The 23,314-nt window shown below is 34.5% G+C and overlaps 2 protein-coding genes across 2 annotated transcripts; one reads left to right on the top strand and one right to left on the bottom strand.

Moving 5' to 3' along the window:
• Positions 1-5,328: 5,328 nt before the first annotated feature.
• Positions 5,329-6,708, top strand: LOC133301519 (uncharacterized). The gene is made up of 3 exons (XM_061501153.1): positions 5,329-5,389; positions 5,620-5,759; positions 6,268-6,708. The coding sequence occupies exons 1-3, from the start codon at positions 5,329-5,331 to the stop codon at positions 6,706-6,708; spliced, it is 642 nt and encodes a 213-aa protein (XP_061357137.1).
• A 3,132-nt stretch (positions 6,709-9,840) lies between these two features.
• Positions 9,841-13,496, bottom strand: LOC133301525 (uncharacterized). The gene is made up of 5 exons (XM_061501164.1): positions 13,142-13,496; positions 12,373-12,473; positions 11,522-11,638; positions 11,329-11,430; positions 9,841-10,154 (listed from the first exon to the last, which is right to left on the bottom strand). Exons 1-5 carry the CDS (start codon positions 13,374-13,376, stop codon positions 9,984-9,986), a joined length of 726 nt encoding a protein of 241 aa, XP_061357148.1. The 5' UTR covers positions 13,377-13,496; the 3' UTR covers positions 9,841-9,983.
• Positions 13,497-23,314: the final 9,818 nt, after the last annotated feature.

Here is a 23,314-nt window from a genome sequence, read left to right as displayed (position 1 = left end):
GAAAATTTTATTTATGTGCGCATATTAGTCCAAATATTTAGTGGAGGGAGTTTGGGGATAGTATCTTCGAAAAAAAAAATTATACACAAAATTTTAGATGCATTAAAAATAAAAGAATATAAACAAAAAGGAATTTATATCCCTCATGTTACATGAACCAAATTTTTTGACATGTTAAGAAAAAGACAAGACCAATTAATTGAATAATGTGTCATCTCATTTTCTTTAATATTATATAACTTGTCTTTTTTTTTAATATGACAAAAATTTCGTTCATATAATACAAGGGATATAATCCTCAAAAAAATTAAATTCGACTTAACATAAAAAAATAGTAATTAACTTAATGATATAAAATCACTAAAACATAAGCAGTAAATAAGATGTGTTTCTTTCTTGGTATCTGTGCTTGTATTTCTAGCAATGCAGTCACTAAAATTGCTCCTTGAGTGACATTCCTAATTAATTAAAATATGAAAAAAATGTGTATCATTTTAAAGAACACAAAGTTGTGTCATTTTAAGTGAGAGAAAGAGATAAATCATGGAAGAGAGAATGAGTGAAAAAAGTTTTAAAAATGTAAGTCTTATCTCTTTGTGAGAGTGAAAGGATATAAGATATGTCATTTAAAACGACACATCTTTTTTCCTTAAAATATATATCTCTTTTTTATTAAAAAAATATTTGACCAAATTTATATGCAGACTTGCACATGTTTGCAACAAATATGCCCGCCGATGTAAGTATGTATCTTTTTAAAGTACACACGTTTTTCTTTCTTTCCAGTTTTCATATTTCTGTGTGCACGAAGAAAGAAGTCTTCAAAGAACTAGTTGTTTCTATATTTGTTTCGAATACAGAGTTGGCCAATCAGAAAATGTTCCAATGTATTGGGTCCTACTAGGTCATACAAAAAATTGGTTTTCATGAAAGTCCTCCACGATGATTTGATATTTCTGTCGGTCAATAATTGTATTCCTCACTATTAGCATTCCGCATAAACATGGAAGAAAACTATGTGGATACAAATATTAATGATTATGATACAAGTAGATACCAAAAGTCAAAAGAAAGATAATCAAAAGAATACTTGGTCTTGCCGCCGAACAGAAACTCAAGAAACAATATGATAACGCCACATGAACACAAGAGACATATATAACTATGAATTATGAACAAAAGGAATTGGTTCAAGTAGTAAATATTTAATTTTGTTTAAATAAGATTTTGGATTCAATAATTTGTGAATGTAAAAATTCTTTTTGGAAGAGCTAATTCTATGATATGAACGAATGCGATGGTCTCTCGTAAAAAATAATTGTGATTTATAAAAAAAAAAAAAAAAAAACTATGAATTATACTTTCTGAAGTTCCGAATGTGTACAAAACACTTTAATTAGTGTACGAATTATTTGAAGTGCGTAATCTATGGGAAGCTTCAATTACAGAGTGACTGGCGCAATGAGGCGTCCAAAAGCTAACTGAAAGAAGTCTTTCTGTATGTAATGGATATCCGAGAGTAGTTAAACGTAACGATTTGAACCCAAGGTAAAAAATTCAATTCTTAAAAATATCGCATATGAGAAAAATATATTTCTCATCATTAATCCATTTTAAAATTTTAACATTTCAATTCTTAAAAATATTTATCAAGTCACTTGAGATATATCTTCGGTTATTCTAAAATTATGTCATTTTATTTATTTATTTTTTATATTAATTAATTTACCTTTAAATGGTTATGATTCCCTTTTTTCTTTCTTTCTTTATCATCATTAATCCATCTTTGTACGGTTATGATTTAGTGGCCGCAAATAAATTTATCTCAAGTGATTTGAAAAATAATAAGTCCATATATGTAAAAATATTTCTCAAGTGGCTGGAGGTCCAGCTACTAATTTTAATCATTGATTCTCATTTATTCCCCTATTTAATATATGGGTGCAGTGGATGTTCTTTTAAAGGATACAACTTGTGTCCATTTAGTGTCTTACACTATGTCTTACTTACAATTTATTTTTTACTTTACACGTCAGCTGATGTGATTGAAGAGACAGAAAAAAAAGTAACTTTTCGTATTAATACTATGTTTTACCACTAAAATATAATGTAAACACACTAAAAGGACACACTTTTCTCTTTATATATATATGTGTGTGTGTGTGTTTTGCCTGTTACAGAATATAAATTTATATCCTGTAATCCCAAAACGACATCATATTGGGATTTGGGATTAAAATTCAAGGATATTTTAAAATTTTAATATTTCTCTTTGTATCATGAATTTTATTAAAATATCCTTTATTTTTTACCTTTACCCTCAAAAAAATGTTGTTTTGGGGTGATTTCCTGTGAAAAAAGAAATGTTAATTCCATACACACACACACACATATATATATATATATAGGAAAAAAATATTTATCCTTTTAAATGACACAATTTATATCCTTTCACTCTCACAAAGAGGTGGAACCTACACCTTTTATTTTTTTTGTCAACTCTCTCTCTTCCTTTATCTATCTTTTTCTCTCTCTTAAAATGACACAATTTTACATCCTTTGAAACGACACACACTTTACCCTTATTTATATATATATATATATATATATATATATATATATATATATATATATATATATATATATATATATATATATAAGAAGTCTTTTGGGATTATTTGAGTTAGATTGAACAAAACATGGTTATACTTTAGCTATGAAAATAATTGTTAAGAAAAATGACTTGTAAAAATAAGACTAAATTTTTTATTTAGAGTAAACACCATTTTTGGTCCCTGGCAATATCTACGAAATCTTTTTTAGTCCCTGGCAATAAAAAAGGACCAAATTGGTCCCTAAAATTATGAAAAAAGGGTCACGTTAGTCCTTATGTCAACTCCTCCGTCACTAACGTGGCCCTTTTTACATACTGCTAGGGACCAATTTGGTCCTTTTTTATTGCCAGGGACTAAAAAGAATTTCGTAGATATTGTCAGGGACTAAAAAGAGTGTTTACTTTTTTATTTATTTAATTATCATAAAATAAAATGACATTTTAAATAAAAATGCTAGCCACACTAAAATAATTTCTTTCCAGTGCAAATCCATGAGATATGATAATCTTATACAACAAAATATCAACTATATTATTCGGTACAACTGTCAAATGAATAAATAATTGGCAAAATGCAATAACTGTTTTATTTTTCTCTATTTTATAAATTAATTTACAAACAATCTTATGATTTAAAAAAAAAAATCATACTGAAATTAATTATACGGATTTATTTCTCCATATCCAAAGTCAACTTTAGCTGCAGAAAAAGCAATGTAATATGCGGCACCACTTCTGTCAAACTTGAATCCCATTGGGAATCAATTGACATAATCCCAAAAATCAGTTTTGCACGGCGTTCCATGGAATTCCATCCCTCTGACCTAACAAAAATTTGAATCTTCCACATAATGAAAGACTAGCAAAGTAAAAGGCAAACACTAAAATGGGTTAGGTTTGCATGTGACACACGCGCGTGCGAACTTTCTTCTCTGTTAGGGCAAGATGAGCGTCTTAAATGGCAGCAATAAAGATTCACTAATTTCTGAAGTCGAAACAAAGGATTGTATGCGAAAGAGTGTCAAAAGGTCAAAGAACGGGGAGGAATTCTTCTCAGACTCTTCGAACATAGGAGCGAGCTTAGGAAGCATAATGGAGTGAATTCCGTCAGGGAAACCCAAGTCTTTCGCGGAAGCTCTCCGAGCAGAAGGAAATTCGATGGGAGAGGATGATGCCTGGCAGGAAGAGACTGAGGAAGAAAACAGCGAGCCTTTGGATCCCAAGCTAGGAGTTATTAACGAATTGGGGTTTCAGACTATCTACGGTGCAGATGGATCAGTTCGGTTCAGGTGTTCTAGAGAAGCAAAACAGAGGCTGCAACATCCATGGAGAAATGCTATTATCGTGAAACTTTTGGGAAAGAAAGTTGGAGTGATGTACATGAAGAAAAAGCTTGAGAGATTATGGGAGAAATCAGGCTCTATAACAGTAGCCGATTTGGGAAATGAGTTTTTCTCTGTGAAGTTTGCGAGCTTGGAGGACCTTAATTTGGCCTTATCAGGGGGACCTTGGATTCTCATGGGACATTACCTGGCCTTAAGAAAATGGGAACCTTTCTTTAATCCTCACACAGCAGCTGTCCATCGAGTAGCAGCCTGGATTCGTCTATCAAGTATTCCTCTTGAGTATTGTGTTGTCTCTGTTCTGAAGTTAATTGGAAATTCAATTGGTAAAGTGTTGAAGATTGACAAAACTACCTCATTAGGGGATAGAGGGAAGTATGCTAGAGTTTGTGTTGAACTGGATCTAGCTAGACCTTTGAGGGGGGAATATATTCTGGAGGATGATATCTTTAAGGTAGAATATGAAGGTCTCTATATGATTTGTCTCCAATGCGGCATGTATGGGCATAATTCTGAAAAATGCCCAGATTTTGTGAAACCTACAGAGAACAACAAAGCTCATGAACCGGTCATAGAAAAAGAGACTTCACCTGCGAATCATGGAGTGGGACCCTGGATGGTGGTCCAGAGGAAGAAATTCCCAAAGAGCCAACAACCTAAAAGATTCGAAGGAAAGGAAGAAAGATCTTTTGGAGTTGATATCTCCAACAAAAACCAACATAACCAGTATAAAAAAGAGACAGAGAATAGTAGCAAGCCATCAGCTATGAAGAGCCCTACTCCTAAAGCTATTGTAGGAGCAAAGAGCTTTGTGAGTAAAGAGAATAAAGTGGGTAGTTCCCCCCAGGTCAATTCCTCCACATAGGCGAGGAAAACTCCTTTAAATCTAAAAAAGGCAAGTGGAAAGCCCAACTATAAACCTAAGGCTCTACAGAATTTAAACACTTTTATCTTTGCCTCTGATCCCATTTCAGTGGGAAAAAGCTCTACCCCCCTAGAGCTCCCTTCATCTAGTAAACTGAAAAAATAGGTTCAACAAAGACAACACCCCTCTGTCTCAGCTGCCCGTTCTGGTGTCAGTACAAAGCCTTTAGAGGAAGATAAGGATCTTTGTTCTAAGATTGCTGCAACTAATCTAAGTGGCAGGGTTGTCCCAGTAGCTACTTGTGAGATGTGTGTTGAGGAGAGTCAGCTTTCGGATATGATGGTCTCAAAGGCCAGTAGCGAAGACCAATTAAAACCAGATGAGCCTCCTGATCGTGAAAGTATTGATGGAATGGATATGGAGAAGGATAATATATGCTCAGATGCAGTGCATATGACAAAAAGTGACCAGGGGCTTTGCAACTCTGGACCTGATTCAGTTATCCAATGAATTGCCTTGTTTGGAATTGCAGGGGTGCTGCTAAGAAATCCTTTAAGCCATCCCTTAGTAATTTCATAAGGAAATATAGGATTGGCTTGGTAGCAATCCTAGAACCTAGAATCAGTGGAGTTATTGCCCAAAAAAAATAAAGCAACTTGGGTTCAATCAGTTTGCCATAGAAGATGCTGTTGGATTCTCTGGAGGAATCTGGATTCTGTGGAAGGAAGATTCTTTCAAAATTACTATCATTGAGAAAAATAGTCAATTTATTCACATGTCTTGTTATGTCAACACAGGGAGTTCTTTCCTTCTAACTGTGGTTTATGCTAATCCTAGAGAGGAAGTTAGAGAGGATCTGTGGATAAATATCAAGAGAATCAGTGATAATGTAGTCGGTCCTTGGGCTTTGATGGGTGATTTCAATGAAATAGCTTCGGTTTGTGAGAAAAAAGGTGGTGCCCCTGTCAACCTTGCGAGATGTCAGAAATTCTCGTCATTCTTAAATGATTATAACATCATAGACCTAGGATGTAGAGGTTTGAATTTTACTTGGAGGGCCCTAAGTGGATGCATTTGGATAGGGTTTTCAAAAGGCTTGACAGAATTTGTGTAAATGCAGACTGGAGAGTTGCTTATGAAGAAGCTAGTGTGAGATCCTTACCTCGGCTCAATTCTGACCACAATCCACTCCTTCTCTCACTAATCCCAAATAGGATGTCTTGGAAGGAGAGGCCTTTCAGGTTCCTAGCAGCTTGGCAAGAGCACTCATCTTTTCCCCACTTTCTTAGATTTATGTGGAATCCTCGGACCAATATTAATCAGAGTTTGTCAGCTCTGGTTAATCCTTTGAAATCTTTAAAAGGGTCTTTGGGTGCATTCAGGTTAGAAAAGATTATCTTCTAAAAAGGCTTCAAGAAACTTAACTGAACACCAACAGTATGCAGGATCAGGTTCAGTCTGAGTTAGATAGGGCCCTTCAGGGAGAAATGAACCGGGTTATGGATCAAGAAGAAGCTCTTTGGTTCCAGAAAGCGAGGTGTAATTGGTTAGCTGATGGTGATCGAAATACTAGATTTTACCATACCACTACCATCATCAGGAGAGCTAGGAACAAAATTCTTGAATTGAAAAATGATGAGGGTCACCCTGTGAGAGAAGAGGAGAATCTGAAAAAGCTTATTATCAAGTTTTTCAAAAACCTGTTTACAGAGGAGATTCACAATAGACCTTGGGTCATTACTAGAGCCAGCTGGCCTGCTTTGGAAGAAACAAAAATGAAGTTGTTTAATGACCCTATTTTGGAGGTTATGATAAAGGAAGCTTTTTTCTCCATGAGTGGTCTGAACGCCCCTGGTCCAGATGGATTTCCTGCCTTTTTCTTTTAGAAAAATTAGGATTTTATGAAAAACCAAGTGTTGGAGTGTGTCACTCAGATTTGGAAGAATCCAACTGAGGTGAAGGATCTCAACAAAACTTTCCTAGTGCTTATTCCTAAACTGGCCAAACCTGACAAAATATCCCAATTTAGACCCATAGCCCTCTGCTCAGTTTTATATAAAGGAATAAGCAAAATCATAGTAGGGAAATTGAAGCCAATTCTGAATAAACTTATCTCCCCTCAACAAGTCAGTTTTGTCCCTAATAGGAAAATACAGGATAATATTGTCATTGCTCAGGAGATGGTCCACTCCATGAACAGAATGAAAGGCAAGAGGGGTTTCTTCACTATAAAGTTCAATCTTGAGAAATCCTATAATAGAATGTCCTGGAGCTTCATACAAAAAGTGTTAATCGAGATCAACCTCCCAGATTATTTGGTGAACCTCATCATGCAGTGTATTTCTTCATCTGAATTAGAGATTCTCTGGAATGGTGCTAAATCGGGTAGAATATCCCCCAGCAGAGGCCTAAGAAAAGGGGACCCTATTTCCCCGTATATCTTTGTTCTGTGTATGGAAAAGTTGTCCCATCTAATAGTGGATTCAATGAAGAGAAAGGAATGGAAGCCTATGTCAGCTGGTAAAGGTGGCCCTCCAATCTCTCACCTGCTCTTCGCAGATGACTTACTGCTCTTTGGTGAAGCTAGCATTGACCAGATCAAAATCATCATGAAATGCCTTGCCACTTTTGGAGATATGTCAGGTCAAAAGGTTAGTTATCTCAAATCTAATATTTTTTTCTCGAAGAATGTTTCCCCTGAGCTTGCTAATGCTATTGTGGAAACAAATGGCTTTGCATATACAAAGAATATTGGCAGATATTTGGGTTATAAGATGAAGCATGGGAGAATAAATAAACAGCACTATGGGGATATTATGGATAGAGTAAATGGTAGGCTCCAAGGCTGGAAAAAAGAACTGTTTGTCAATGGCAGGGAGAGTTACTCTAGCTAAATCCGTTATCTCCGCCATCCCTATGTTTAATATGCAGAATAGCCTCCTCCCGAAAGGCATTTGTGATGATATTGAAAAACTCCAAAGAAGCTTCATATGGGGTGACTCAGATATCCAGAGAAGGAACCATGCGGTCAGCTGGGAGAAGCTCAAGCAACCAAAAAATCAAGGAGGCTTGGGTATTATTGATCTAAGAAAGCAAAATGAAGCTTTTTTTGCAGAAGTGTGCCTGGTCTTTAATCCAATCTCCGGATCAACTTTAGGCTATAGTGTTAGTTGGCAAATATGGCAGAAGCAAAAATCTTTTGAAGGAAGTATCTAGCAAAGCTTATGACTCTCACTTGTGGAAGAGCTTATGTAAAATCTGGCCTGATATGCTAAGCAATATCTCTTGGCATATTGGAGATGGGAAGAAAATTGAATTCTGGAAGGACAATTAGATAGGCCACAATTCTGATCTAATTTCTCTTGCAATTGTTTCCCCCACAGATGAGGCTACTACTCTAAAGATAAATCCCAGCTCCTTCCTAGATGGAGAAGGATGGAACATACAGTTCCTCCTTAATCATTTTGATGGGTGCATAGTGAACTAGATTTTGGCCATTCCTTCTCCGGATGGGGAAGCAGGTGAGGATTTGCTGAGTTGGAAAAATAGGTCACCAGGTCAGTCCATTGTTAAATCTGCCTACAGGAATCTGTCCTATCCTATACAAAGCTTAAGCAATAGCAGTTGGGATCGAATATGGAGCTGGAAAGGAAAAGAAAGGGTCAAGTTGCTAATGTGGAAGATGCTCCATGAAAGGATGCTCACCAAAGAATATATAAGCAGATGGGGTGATTTACCTAATAGCTGTTTTTCGTGTCCTAATGAAGTGGAGACCTGTCTTCATGCTTTTAGGGACTGTCCTAAAGCAAAGAATGTTTGGTTAAATCCTCTCCTCCAACCATTGCTGATAGGCTTCCTGAGTTCAAGCTCTTTTAAAGAATGGATTCTTATTAATTTGAACCAGAAGCTTAAATTTGGTAAAGACTGGAGAGATTATTTCTTCACAGCCTGCAATTACTTGTGGATTTGGAGAAACAAAGAGCTGCATGATGTGACTGCAAATCGTCCAACTGATCCTTCTAGTGTGCTTGCTGTTTTAATTGACGAAATTAGTTGATGTAAAAGCAAACGAATTCTGCAACCTGTTCCAAAAGACCTTCCTGTTCTTCCTAGTCAGGTTTGGTCAGTTCCAGCTCCAGGTTTTCTTAAGTCGAATGTCGACAATGCAGCAACAAATGATGGAGCGGCTTGTGGTGGCCTCTTAAGAGACTGGAATGGAGATTGGTTAAGTGGTTTTTCTGCATTTATCAGTTTCTGTTCCTCTTTGCAAGCTGAACTCTGGGCCTTATTCCATGGTTTGGAATTTGCTTGGAGCTATGGTTGGAAGAGTATCATTGTAGAATCAAATTCTGTTCAAGCTTTAAGCTTTCTTACCAAATCTGGTAATGAAACTCGAAAGCCTCCCTTGGTGGCTAAGATTCGAGTTGTTCTTAATAGAGATTGGTTAGTCTCAATTGTTGTGCAGATTGGATTGCAAAGAAAGCTTTGGAGAATTCTTTTGGTCGATCCACAATTCCATCCCCTCATGGAGAGCTCCTCAATCTTCTTGCTGCGGATTTGCTTGATCCTGGACTGGTCTATTCAGTTTCAAGATGCTGCTGAAGTCTGTTTAATCTTCACTTTATTTCCTGTTCTGTTTTGGTTTACTTCTTTAGTTGGTCTAGTTTCTGGTTTTCTGTCTTTTGTTTTCTTTGTGGGGCTATGCCCCATGTATCTACCAAAAAAAAAAAGGCAAACACTAACCTCGCAAAGCAAAAGCATAATCAATCCCCTTCACAAAAAATATTATAATAATACCGGAAAAAAGAAAATCAAAATCTCACATCATAAACCAACAGTGCGTCTAGTTCCCTAATCCATTTGAATAGGTTATTGACTATACCCTGGTATTGTATGCTCTTCAAACCCAATTGACTTTTCACTTATGGGCAGATAAGTTCAAACCATATTTAAGCGTCAAATTTCAAGGTTGAGAATGCCAGAACTAACAGTTTATTTGTGATCGAAATAACAGAAAATTGGATATTAACTTGACAACAATTTTTTGTACACGTAAAGAGATAGAGTGACAATATTTATTTATTTTTTTTTTGTACATACAAAGCTCCAATTTTATGTACAGAGTTGCACAAAGAATGGTTAGGAGATGTACAATATGTATTTACAGAAAGTCCCATTGCCAATAGACCTTTTCTACAATTCCTCCGCCACTTTTAACAGCTAGGTGAAGCGTCTCAGAAGCTGGAGGAACACCCCATAGTAATGGCACTGCAACAGTCATGGTTAGCTTTTCATGCAAATCACCTTTGCTTGCCTTCTCTGCGGCAATAACCTGCCGTATAACATTGGCTCTAATGTTCAGAGAATTTGAGTTGACACATGATATCAGAAAAAAATCTAATTATTGTGACACATAAAAGGAAAAATTGCTAAGTGAATGTTTCCACGTCTATGTATTTCACCAATCATGACCCCTTTAATAGCTGGTACCATCCAACCGAACTAGCTTCTTGGATTTTTTAGATATGCCATTACCCATAAGAAATTCAGTTAACTATTAATATAAGTAAGTGAACCAAGGTAAAATGGGCATAATACAATTTTCTTTGATAAACCACTAGTCTAAATCCAGTTAATGATTGTTCATTGGTAAGTGAATGGTTTGATACGATACTACCTTTAAGGGCACTTAGGGAAATCAATTTGGATGAGTCAGCAAATGAGTTGTTAGGTGTGACTAAAACAGAAAACGGGTAGGAAGAAATGGAGGGAAAAGCTATATAACTAGTGGATGGATGGGAGCATGAGAATCATCTTGGATATTGCTTGGACTTAGAGCCTCTCTAATTGCACTACACTATCTTTTTACTGTAATTTTCTCTTTTCTGCGTTACAGTTTCACAAGTAATTGTAGACTCTTTCATCATTCTAATTCTGTTTCTTTCAAGCCTGAACCATATCTTGTAATTTTCTGTCAGTGAAATACAAGATTCCAGCATTTATTTCGCAATTTCTGTGTTATTGTGAGTTGAATTGTTTGGACTTGGAAGGGTTCTATCAGTTTTCCAATTCAAACTTCAATAATCGTGTAACTTATTCTTTCACTTCAACAATATACTAAGAATTGAAAGTTGAACGGAAAAGAACTGGTACATTTAAAGATCAGACATGCTAGGTAGAAAATTTGTTGGAGAAACAATAAAAGACAACCAGTGTGCAGAGCCGTTGGCTGCTTTATGTATTGATGCGACCCTGCAAAGACCTAGTGGTAAATCTAATCATGGTATGAAAGGTGAGAGTTTTTTATCCCCAATTTTTGATTTGTGTCTGCAGCATTACTCTTTAAAGATTATCCTATGGACAAGGCAGTTTAATAAGCAGAATATCTCATGAAATTTTAACAACGGTTTGCAATTGCGACTAAACTTTCTTCAACATATAGTAAGAACCAGAACACAGTAGTTTTGTTGATAAAAGAAAAATGAGTACTACGTAGTATGACCTACCTCCCCACCATGCTCTAAGACAGTGTCTTCCACCACATCACTAAGCATCTCAATGGAACGGCAGAAACCAAAAATACAAAGTCTTCTGCCCATATCAAGTCCCTAGAAAGAGGACATTTCATATTTATAAAATGGCACCCAGACAAAGAGGATAGCTCATAGAGGAGGTTTAGTCAAAAGAATGAGTACTTACATTAGTTGCTGCAATATCAAAGAGAGCACCCAGACAAAGGCCTTGATTGGGGTCCATGTAATCACTCTCTTGAAACCGTTGAAGTTTTTGAGCAGTTTTGAATTTCCCTTGTTTCTTCTGTGAAGCATAAATACCTGCTTAGCCAATCTAAAAGAATATCTGACATTGAAATGGATTGTGAACAAGAGGAAGCATGGCTCAAAAATGAGAAAGGTCCAAAAAAAGTGCATATTGTGTCTTGGCCCTTAAAAGCTGATTCTAGGATGCCAAGTAATCTACATGAAAGACCAAGATACTTTTTAACATGAGGGGTAAAATGGCAAAGAGTCTAACTCTAAGTTACAACATGCCATAAACCATAAGGAGCAAGTACAGAATGAAAACCTTATTATCATGATGAGAAGTGTGTTGGAAATACTTATAGAGCTATACAAACGTTCATAGACCTTCATCTATAATATCTTAAGCTTTTTAAGGTAGTTGATTTCTTGACATAGTATCAAAGCCTCTTCAATATAGTGGTCTTCCCCTTCTTCTAATGGAATTAAAATTTCAACATAGGTTTTGGGTGGACATGTTCTTTGTTGGGTTAAACGCTAAAGGGCTTTGTGTGAAATTTGAAAAGATGCATTAAAGATATCAATGAAAATCATATTTGGATCTTCTCCTAATAAGTCATCATTTTGGGATGGTAGACTCTTGACAAAAGATAAGTGTTGCAATGTACCAAAAAATACACATACAGAACCAACTAAGAAATGATCACTGACGCAAGTACGGTCCCCTGTACGTTTATATTGTTAATTTTTAAACTGGAAGCAATATGAAAAAATTGTATGATAAAATCATACATCTGAAGAGCTGACACGGCGAGGAACCATGGAGCCTCCAATCTGGATCAGTCCATCAGCAGTGAACAATGTAATTCTCTCTTCGGGATGCCATTGAATTTCTAAGAAGTCACAAACAAAAACAAAATTACCTCAGAATATATATATATATATATGTGTGTGTGTGTGTGGGTGTGTGTGTGTGTGTATATATATATATTTTTTTTTTTGATAAAACAGTAAGAGCTGACTAAATCTCCTATACATGAAGGCTTAGATCATTTCTAAATATCCATATTAATCAAATCAATATTTGCTCCAGAACACAGATAAAATCATTTCAACTGTTGATCAAGGAAGATAGGATATGCTTTGAATTATAAAAGCATTGAATCCATACTCACAAAATCTCTAATCTAAACATAAAAATCCTCTACAGGCTTCTACTTCAACAAATCCAACTTAATTAAAGCTGTAAATCCTTAACTGCATTGCCATGATACCTGAAAGTTATTTTAAGCCAATAAACAGAATTTAAAAGACATACAAACATTAAAAAGAAAGAAAGGGCAACGAAAGAAGCCCCATTTCCACCATTTCAACCAAATAGAAACTAATTGCCAGATTTTGAGCTAAATTTTTCTCATAAAGAGTACACATATTCGATAAAGGAACCCGAATTTCAATATCATCTGTTGCACGAATAGCACCATGAAAAACAGAAACCAAAAAATAAAATAAAAAAACAGAATTCGAAATTCAGATTAAAAAAAAAAAAAAAAGAGCGTACCGCTGTCATCATCGGACCAAGGGAAAAAACCGAAAGAATCGTCACCGAAAGGGTTGCCGGGGTGATTGGCTTTGGGAACGAAATGAAGAAGACGAGTTTGAGGGGTAGAAGGTGAAGGTGAGAAAGGGACAGAGTTGAATTGGAAGAGAGGGGAAGCCCTTGAAAAAGAAAAAGAAATGGATGGAACACAAGAGAATCTCAATGTAGAGAAGCAAAATGCAGAGGTATCCGCCATTGGAGAGAGAGAAGGGAACGAGGTAGAGTTAATTACAGGCACAAAAGATTGAGTAAGATATGAAAAACATGATGGACCGGGTTTGATAATTCATGGGACTCGCCGCTTGCTCGGATAGCCATTGTCTTTGTTTTTTTTGAGTTTGAGGATGTTATTTATTTAATTATTACTTTCCATTTTTTCTGGCTGAGAATTTGAGATCATTACACGCACGTGCCTATTATTGTTATTTCCTAGTTGCTTGCTTGTACGATTCTAAGACCGGAGTTTCCTTGAAATGGAGATTAAAAATATTTAAGGCGAGGTTTGATTTAGGAGAAATTTTTGTTTTACTAGGAAAATATAATTACTAGGGATTTGAAGGGAAAGTGAGTTATATAGGAAATTTTTAAAAATGTTGTTTGGTTGGACAAAATTTTACCAGTAAAATTCAGTGAAATTCCTGAATATGTGTTTGATTGAAGATAAAATAATGATAATTTTTTTTAATAAAATTACAAAATAACCCCCAAAGAAATAACCCTTTATTTTCTTAAAACTTATTGAAATTACATTCAATTGACCCAACGGCACTACTAATTGTAATGTCTGCATTGTACATATTATGGTTGGTAATGAAATAGAAGGTGAGGGCAGTGACACGTGTTACAATTATTTACCATTTTCTCTGCACCACTTTGTTGGTCATTTGTGTTAGTATTGTTGAATGAACCACATAGAGAATAAATAAATACAAAAGACTCGCCTAATCAAGAAACGGATTGAATCTTATAATATTATACAAAGCTTCACAAGAAATCAATATAATGGTTTGTACTGGTCTCTTTTTATTAAAAAAATAATATGGAACACATGAACCATAGGGCTGTTACAATTATATATCTGCCATTCGTTCGGAATTTGCACAAGCTTCCATAATAGTGCAAGAAAAGATCATGGTAACTTGAATTAACAATCTTATTGAAATGTATCCTTTGTTGTATAAGTACAATTTTAACATCACAGCCTAATGGAAATACATCGTGTAAGTCTTGAAGTTACTACAAAATGGAAATACATGATACGATATCTTCAATACAGAGTGTAAGTCTTTAACATTTATATGTCAATGCAGCAACCTTTATAGCTTCTTTCATAGGCAACTGCCCTTCCATCCTCCGAGTACCTTGATATGCTGCAACCTTGAGGGTTTGAATAATGTGCAGTTTCGTGCTCATTGCAGATGGGAGGAATGGCTTTAAGGTTGTCCTCATTCAAACTTAATTGCTCCTTGTAACACCCCGTATATATCCGGTAATGTTATCATAATATCGTATTAAGTTGCGCTTAATTAAAATACGGAATTACTTTTTCTTTTCAATTATGATGCCATTAACATTACCAACTTGCTTAATAATCAATCAATAAAACATCGCCTGTATGTAATTGCAATAAAACAGCTAACTGAAATACCTCGTAACATAGATAATATAAGTGTGGCTCTAGTCACGGAACTACAACAACGTAGATCAGACCATCTAATAGTTTATACAACTCCAAACTACAAGTACTAACAGAAAGTGTCATGAACAATCCCCATGCTCACTCAAATAAGGCAACATGCCCAACATCAGTCTCAACAACAACGTATCATAAATAGCGGAAAACATAAACAACATCCAAATCCAGTCATGCTAACATATAAGCAGAAACAACATAATCAGCTAAGCTCCGGCCTCCTACCGCCTGAGGCATCAGTACCCATACTACCTGATCCTGAAATAAGCATTCCCCAAACGTGGGGTAAGATCTCTAATCTAGAAATCTCAGTAAGTCAGTGAGTCCTCAAGGATCTTTCACCCCAAGCTCACTTACATGTGCAATATAAGTTCAAAAGCAGTTTATCATTTATCATTTCAAAAACAATGCAATGCAGCAGATAATCATGCCATGTGTGTCAATACTAATCTACTGGCCAGAGACAGTGCAGGTATACGTCTATCACCTACACACCGTGCAAGTACCACTTGCATTCACCCCGGTACACCGTCTTGTATGGCGCTACATACTCAGGCTTCCCGTCAAGATGAAACAACACATGCATATTAAAAGCCATTACATGTAAAGTTCAATCAACATATCAAATATCCAAAAGCATGTACACAGCATGCATAAACCATATCCCCATGGGACATGGTGGAACCACAACATGGCTAAACTGAGGACACGAAAGCTTACCTTGCAAGCTAACTCCAAAAGCCAAGAGTCCACAGCTCAAAGTCCGAACACAGCAGATTCACAATCTGTTATGGACCAATACTATATCAATAATAATGCAACACAAGCATATAACTTAAAGACAACGCCTCTCCTTACGTTTAACATCTTAAGGCTCCATACCAAGCCATAAGTCCTTAATCACTTGATTCTGACTTAGTTCATTAATTACAGAAGTTCAACTTCATCAATCTAGGGTCCACAAACCCCCAATAGCCTACTGTACACAAGCACAGCTACTGTTCTACGAAATCCCAGAATATCCGGATATTCCTCGGGACCATATCCGGATATGCAATATCCGGATATCTCACTGGACATATCCGGATATGCAATATCCGGATATCTATTATCCGGATACTCAAAACCCATATCTGGATATCACATATCCGGATATTCATCGGGCACATATCCGGATATTTCACGACAGAATGCAGAAAGTGCATTTCGTGAAGATATCCTTCCAAGGTTGGGTTTTTACCGATTTAAAGCACCTAAACATGCATTTCTAGGTGTGTTCAACATTACTCAACAACAAGTTATCATCTTTAAGCCTTAACATGCATCAAGCTTTCATTTTTAAGCATTAAACTCAAGATCAAAGGTTGGTATACATACCAAAGGCTTAAAGGAGATGCTCTTGGAGCTCAACACAGCCCCTCAAGTCTGACTCAAGGAAGATGCACGAAAATGGCTTCACAAAGGTTGGTTCTTCTCACCAAAGGTCACCACTTGGACCTCAAAATGCCATGACTATGGCTTTCAACACCCAAACCACCCAAAACCAGCACCCTTACCCACACACAGAGGATGGAAACTCAGAATACACCCTCACACTTCCTCACCATGCATGTTCTTAAGTGTATACAAGCTCAAAGAGGGAAGAAATCAAGTAAAGGTGACAACTTGAGTTCAAAAATGGTGAAAGGAGGCAATGGAACAGTAAACCACCCTCAGCCCACCAAGTGCTTCACGTAGGGATTCTGGTATGCCTAGGGTTATGTGCTAAAATGAATATATGTAGCCACTTAGCCATAAAACATACAATATTAACTTTAATTGCTACGCTTAGCATTTTAATCCCAAACTTTGGAATATGAAACTACATAATTTTCTAAGATTTATCATATTTTTCTTATAATTTTCTGAGCATCTTTCCGGTACGCGCTTTTCCAAGCCAGTACCGGTTTCCAACACCAGTTCTCATTATCTGGACTTGAAACTCATTTTACAAGTCCTACATATTATTCTAGTAATTAACATGCACTTATTATAATTTTCCGAGATACTTTCTCGGTACGCATTTATACCGACTAGCAGAACCGGTATCTGCACTTTTCTTCCGAAAAGCGACTTTCAGTATTCTTAATCACTTATTACGATTATTAAGCCTCATAAATAATTATTAGGGTCAATTATGGAATCATTTCCTATTTTCTCGTAATTTATTAATTAAATACCTTAATTAACGGTGCGGGTTCTTACACTCCTCCAATCGACCACTAGTGCATTGGTAATCTTGAGTTCAGTTGAGGTTCCTGATTCTGTATGACAGACCAAATGACCCATTCCATTGTCCCCAATTAATATATCAGAAGAAACTGGTACACATATAGTGGATAAACTCTGATTATGTTCATATGAATCACCAAGTATGGATGTTGACCCAGGGTTATAAGTTGAATATGAGTTACGGCTTTGACTAAATGCTGGAGAGGAACCTGGTGACAATTGTATGGTGTCCTGTATGACAAACTGCATGTTCTAATGAATTTCCATTTATCATTTTATATATATGAAACAAAAAATGATTATATAGACTTACCTCTCCAGCACCAAAGATTAAGAATATGTGGTCAGCTAAGTCACCAAGGCTTGTGGAAAAATGGATACAAAGTTGAAAGAAATGTACCGAATCAATCACAAAAGCTGAGTCACCAAGGGAGTTAGAGGGAGATTATTCTGAAAGAGAAAACAGGGAATCTAACTCATGACCCAATATGAAACCACATTGTCTTCAACATTTTCATGATTAGGACAGCAAGCAAGTAAGTACAACTCCAACTTCAAGCACCTGCAAGTCTTTTGGAGTGCATCAATAGTAGCAAGCAAATTTGAATGCATGCAGTCACAATTTGACAGACATGGGAAATTGAACAGTTATAAATGGACAAATACCTGTAACTGATAGTATATATAGATTTACATAAATAATAGGTGATGTGTTTAACAAGTCCAAAATGCAACCATATAGGAGACAATACACCACTGCTTACACAAAATAAAGTTCAACACCTTACACATATGTGACTGACTTCTCTACAACTACTTATCCCTAAACCCTGTACTGTGAGATTTACATCATAAAAAAAATCAGTAACATTCACAACAAAAAATGTCAGTATCATAGCTACCATCCATCCACTTCATTTAAACATTTGCCAAAAAATCTGTAGTGTGCATATTCATGGAAAATTAGCCAACACTAGGAAACAAGGGTGACTACCCAACTGATACATACAAGTTATAATTTGTGACTACCCAATTGTGCACTGCTTCACAATCTCGAACAATATGTTACATGTTTAACAAATTTAGGACCTGAAACCATACCTTCTGACCTTGCTTGGAATGAATTCAATGCATTACAAGACTCACTATCAGTCCCTCAGTCAAATACATATGTTTGTCAAATTTTAGAATGCAAAAATACATCTGGTCCCTCACCATCTTCGTCCATATTGAAAAAATTACAAAACAACACATAACTTAATAAATAAGGATCACAGGAAAATCACATGCACAACCAATACCATGAACAAATATAACAATGGTGTGTGCCTAATGCTATCCCATAATAGTGCTTACAGAATTAACGAGTACAAAAAGATAGAGTCACTTTTGGGTTTACAGATCTGAACAAACATTATATTTTTGTCCATGCATTTGTCGAAAATATAAGAACATACAGAAAAGATAGAGGAGAAATTTGTAGGAAACCATTTCTTAATTTGTAACATCAAACTAAACCATCGAAGTGCATGTCACAACTGGATAAAAAATGATTCACAACTGAGTTTGTATAGCATTACCTGACCTCCGACCATAGCCAATTCGATTTCTTCGGTCATGCTTCGATTTAGGTTTCAAAAGTTTTGGGTTTAATTTACCAAATGGAACCTGTCGCGGAAGAGTGATGGCAACTGTCACAGATGGTGAGGGTAGTTGTGTGTGTACTTTGCTCAGCTGTCGTCGGGGTAGTTTTGTCAAAAAAGTGCATCCCATAAAGCAATTTCGCTATGCTTCTCAAAATACGACATTAACTTTGGACAAATAGCACAGTAACTTTCCGGCTTCTTTACACGCGAAAGACGATGCCTATGCAACCGTGAAAACTGGGAAAATTTTTTGTTCTCTTGAATCAAACGATGCAAACACTGATTCCCACTCAAGGATTGTTGGGGATATTGACACTTCTCCTGAACCAAACACTACCTAAGTCTGAACTCAAGTCCTAATAATATACGGTGGTGAATTGGATCGGAATTTCACATGATTTTAATAAATTATTTTTGAACAAAAATTTTTATTAGTATTCAACTAGAATTTTAAAAGATTAAAAAAAAAATCACATGGTATTCGATTAAAATTTTAAAAGACTATTTTAGAGTCTGTCCAAATTTATTGGTATTCAATCAATATTTTAAACAAACAAAAAATAATCTTGTAGTATTAAAAATTCTGACGATTTTAATGAATTTTCTATTAACGTGGATTTCTTAAGACTTTTTAGTTAGAAATATAAATAGGATGTCTCTCTCACAATCTCACCCTAACCCCTAAGATTTATTGATTTATTGAGATTTCTCCATTACAATGTCTCCTTCTTCCTTTAGCGAGTTGACCCACTCGAAACTGTGTTCTGTCATGGGAGTTTCGTCAAAGCTTAAAAGCAGCAAATTTTTTAGCAATTTTCATCACAGAACAATCCAGAAACAATAAACCAACAAAATTCCAATATAATCCATCTCAAAAACAACAGATTCTTTAAAGTTTTGGAAGTTTAAAAAATAATTTTTCAAGCTATGGGTTGCAATTTTTTTTAGCACAAAAATGTGTGATTTTTGTATAAAAAACAACATAAACAGTGAAACTAAAACCCTCAAACCAATTCTCGTTTTACATCAATGAAATAATATCAATTTAAATAAATTTTGAAACTTTCATAATATGAACCCTATATTTTATAACAATACATTCATGAACGAAATTTCTTCGCTATAGGAAATGATTTCAAATAATTTTTGTATTAATAGATAACTAAAAACTTATTTTTCAAACCCCAAAGTAATTTAAGATTTCAATGTATCGATTGAAAATAATTTAATTTTTTTTCTAAACTTTCATGTAATAGAACCCATAAATTTAGATTCAAAATTTTCTTAGAATACTCAATGAAAACATGTATATGATATAGGGTTAGAAAACTCTCATCATGTAGAACAAAAACCCCAAGGTTTTCAAAATCAATTGCAAAAAAATTCAAACGAAATTTTATCATGAACTTTAGGTTCCGAGCAACTTTAGAATTATTTTAATGAGGTAGGATCCTTTGACACCTCATCTGAGAGTCATTAGATCAAAAAATATCAATGGTGTCACATGCTTACAAATCAGAGCCCTTGATATTTTTTGATCTAATGGCTGTCGGATGAGGTGTCAAATTTCAAATTTAACACTAGTGTCAAAGGATCCTACCTCTATTTTAATAAATAAAAAAATTGGGTCTTATAATAATATATGTATAGCTCTGATATCAAATAAAGAAGATAATTTTCAATCCATTGGTCATACCCAAGAGCAATAACGAGAAAATGCTAACGCGTGAAGGGCTAGTATAGCTTTAGATATGTGAAGAGTTGTTGCTTAGTAATTTTGAATGTTTGTTAAAAATTATTTATGTTTTACTTATTGAGAAAGTTATATTAAGTTTTTATTAATATCATTGCATTTCTTTATTTTTTTATTGATTCTTGTAATTTTGAATGTTTGTTAAAAATTCATATGATTTTTTAAAATTTTATCTATATTGTCCTTTCAAATTTTATAAATTCTATTAAAATACAATTTTATGAAATCTTGACTGTAAAGAAAGATTTTAAAAAAGTCTTTAAAATCTCTTCAATTTTAAATAATCTTTTAAAATTTATAAAAAAAATTACTTTAAAAAATTCTTTTAAAATCTTAATCAATATATTGCTAAAATGGGAGGTGGTTGTAACTTATAAGGGATATTTTGCCTATTATTTTTGAGTCTGAAGATGTTATTTATTCAATTATTTTTTTGTATATATTTTTATTCAATTATTACTGGCCAAAATTCTGGCTGAGAATTCGAGGAGAACACGTGCTTCTTTGTATTATTGCCTAGTTGCTTATACGATTCGAAGACCATCACGAGCCATGGAAAAAAAAACCCTCTTTCCTTCAAATGGATAAATCAATCTTATTAAAACCGACTCGGTCATTGATCTGATCGGGGTACTAGGTCACTGGTTTAACCAGTGAGTCACTGGTTCAACCGCATGACTCGATAATTATATACAATTTTATAATTTATATTAAAAAATTATAAACATACTCAAATATCTAAAAAAATGTTAAAAATTTCAAATATTTTAATATAAAATAATAATAAATGACATATTATTATCCAATGAAAGATCAAACAAAAATATAATGATCGTGATACGAGACTTTAGGTTTAGAAAACGACATCTCTAACTATAAATCAAATCAAAATTTTCTGCATAGTGCATAATTGAGATAATATTAGTGTTGTAGGTACATAACTTATGTAAGTCAATAAGCAAAAAAATATTCAAATATATCTATTATGATTTTTTTTTTGGAAAAAAAAAATTTAGATTTTTTTTTGGAACTGTGCCGGGTCACCGGTTAACTGACCGAGTCACCGGTTTTCATGAAAACCGACTGGGTCAAACCGGGTCGCACCGATTCTGATGCATAACCGGTCCATTACTTCAACCGAACCGATTATATGACCGGTTTATCAGTTCCCGGTCGACCCAGCCAAGTCGGTCCGAGTTTTATAACACTGGATAAACGTTAAAAAAAACTTTTGCTTCTGAATCGGAAACTTGTACTCGTCATCATTAAGGCCATCTTCTATCCAGTTTTTTCTCATTTTTTTTTCAGTTTCAAAATATTTAATTTATCATTGTTTTCACCACCACCAAATCTTGCTTTTATAATAATAATAATGTTCCGAATTTATAATTCGGGGTCTAGTTAGATATAATTTGTGAAACCCATATATTATTATCCGAATAAAATAAATTCGTAGATTATGAACCCGTTTACTCAGAACCTATAGATAAAACCCAAATTGTGAGCCCTTCTCATAACACAAAATTGAAGTTCAGAGTATGGCCCCAATCCACGATACTTTCCTACTATATAATAATAAGATTATGATCATTATAACTATCAAGTTAGTAACTACCTTATTCCCATTAATAATAACCGTTAATAGAACATATATAAAGAGGAAGATAAAGTTCAAAAGGAATTAAGTTTAGATCAACCTTAAACGCTATAAAACTTATTTAACTTTTAATATTCACAATGAATAATAATAATAATAACAATAATAATAATAATAATAATAATTATTATTATTATTAGGAAAAGGTTATACTTACAACCTATTTTCATTTACAACCTCTTACAATCATATCTTAACCGTTGATTTCTGTCAATCAACGGTTAAGATTTTCACAAATCAAATTTATTAATTAATTATTAATTCACAATAAATGATAACCGTTGATTGACAAAAATCAACGATTAAGATATGATTGTAAGAGGTTGTAAACGAAAATAGGTTATAAATATAACATTTCCCTTATTATTATTATTAATACAATTTTTAATTTTAATATTCAAATTATTTTTTAATTAAAAATATTTTTCAAGTATTTCATTTAAATGTAAAATTATTTTAATCTTTTTAAGAAAAAAAAAAATTTACTAAAAAGGAATGATAGAAAGTCATTCACTCTGCAACGGGTTTATAATATATGTAGTACCCACTCTTATTTTGTATACCTCTAAATACTGTTAGATTATAATCTTATTTAACGGTAGAGATTTGCGAAGTAAATTAATTCTTTTACTCATTTCTTTCCCCTCATTGCCTCTCACTTTTTGCTCTCCTCCCACCCTTTTTCTCTATCAACGAAGACAGAGGGTGAATTAAAACTCACAACAAGGTTTTATGTTTGTTACTAGAACTTCTGAAATAAACCTTTGTTTATCAGAAAAATGCAAGAATTGTTTCCAACAAAAATTTATTTGGCCCTTTCTAAGTCATACTAATGCTTAAGCGTACTAACATTCATACAATTTTGGTTGCTGAAGCGTCATTGAAGAGAGATAAAGTTAGGGATTTGGTATTTGAATCGCTGTCATACTATTGGCATCTTAGGCATCAACCACGATAAACAAAACTATTTTATAAGAGTCATGACAAATAGAGTGAATAAAAAATCAATTCAAACTCACAAGGGATTTCGATCCTATGTATCAATAAAGAGAAAGGATGGGAGGAGAGAGAAAGAATGAGAGGCAGTGAGGGGGAAGAGAGGGATAAAAGGGTT

Source organism: Gastrolobium bilobum, unplaced genomic scaffold (genome assembly GCF_033153095.1).
Source record: "Gastrolobium bilobum isolate Gb01-03AN ecotype WA unplaced genomic scaffold, APGP_CSIRO_Gbil_v1 utg16620, whole genome shotgun sequence".
Lineage (NCBI taxonomy): Eukaryota > Viridiplantae > Streptophyta > Magnoliopsida > Fabales > Fabaceae > Gastrolobium > Gastrolobium bilobum.
This window is presented reverse-complemented; position numbering and strand designations above follow the sequence as displayed.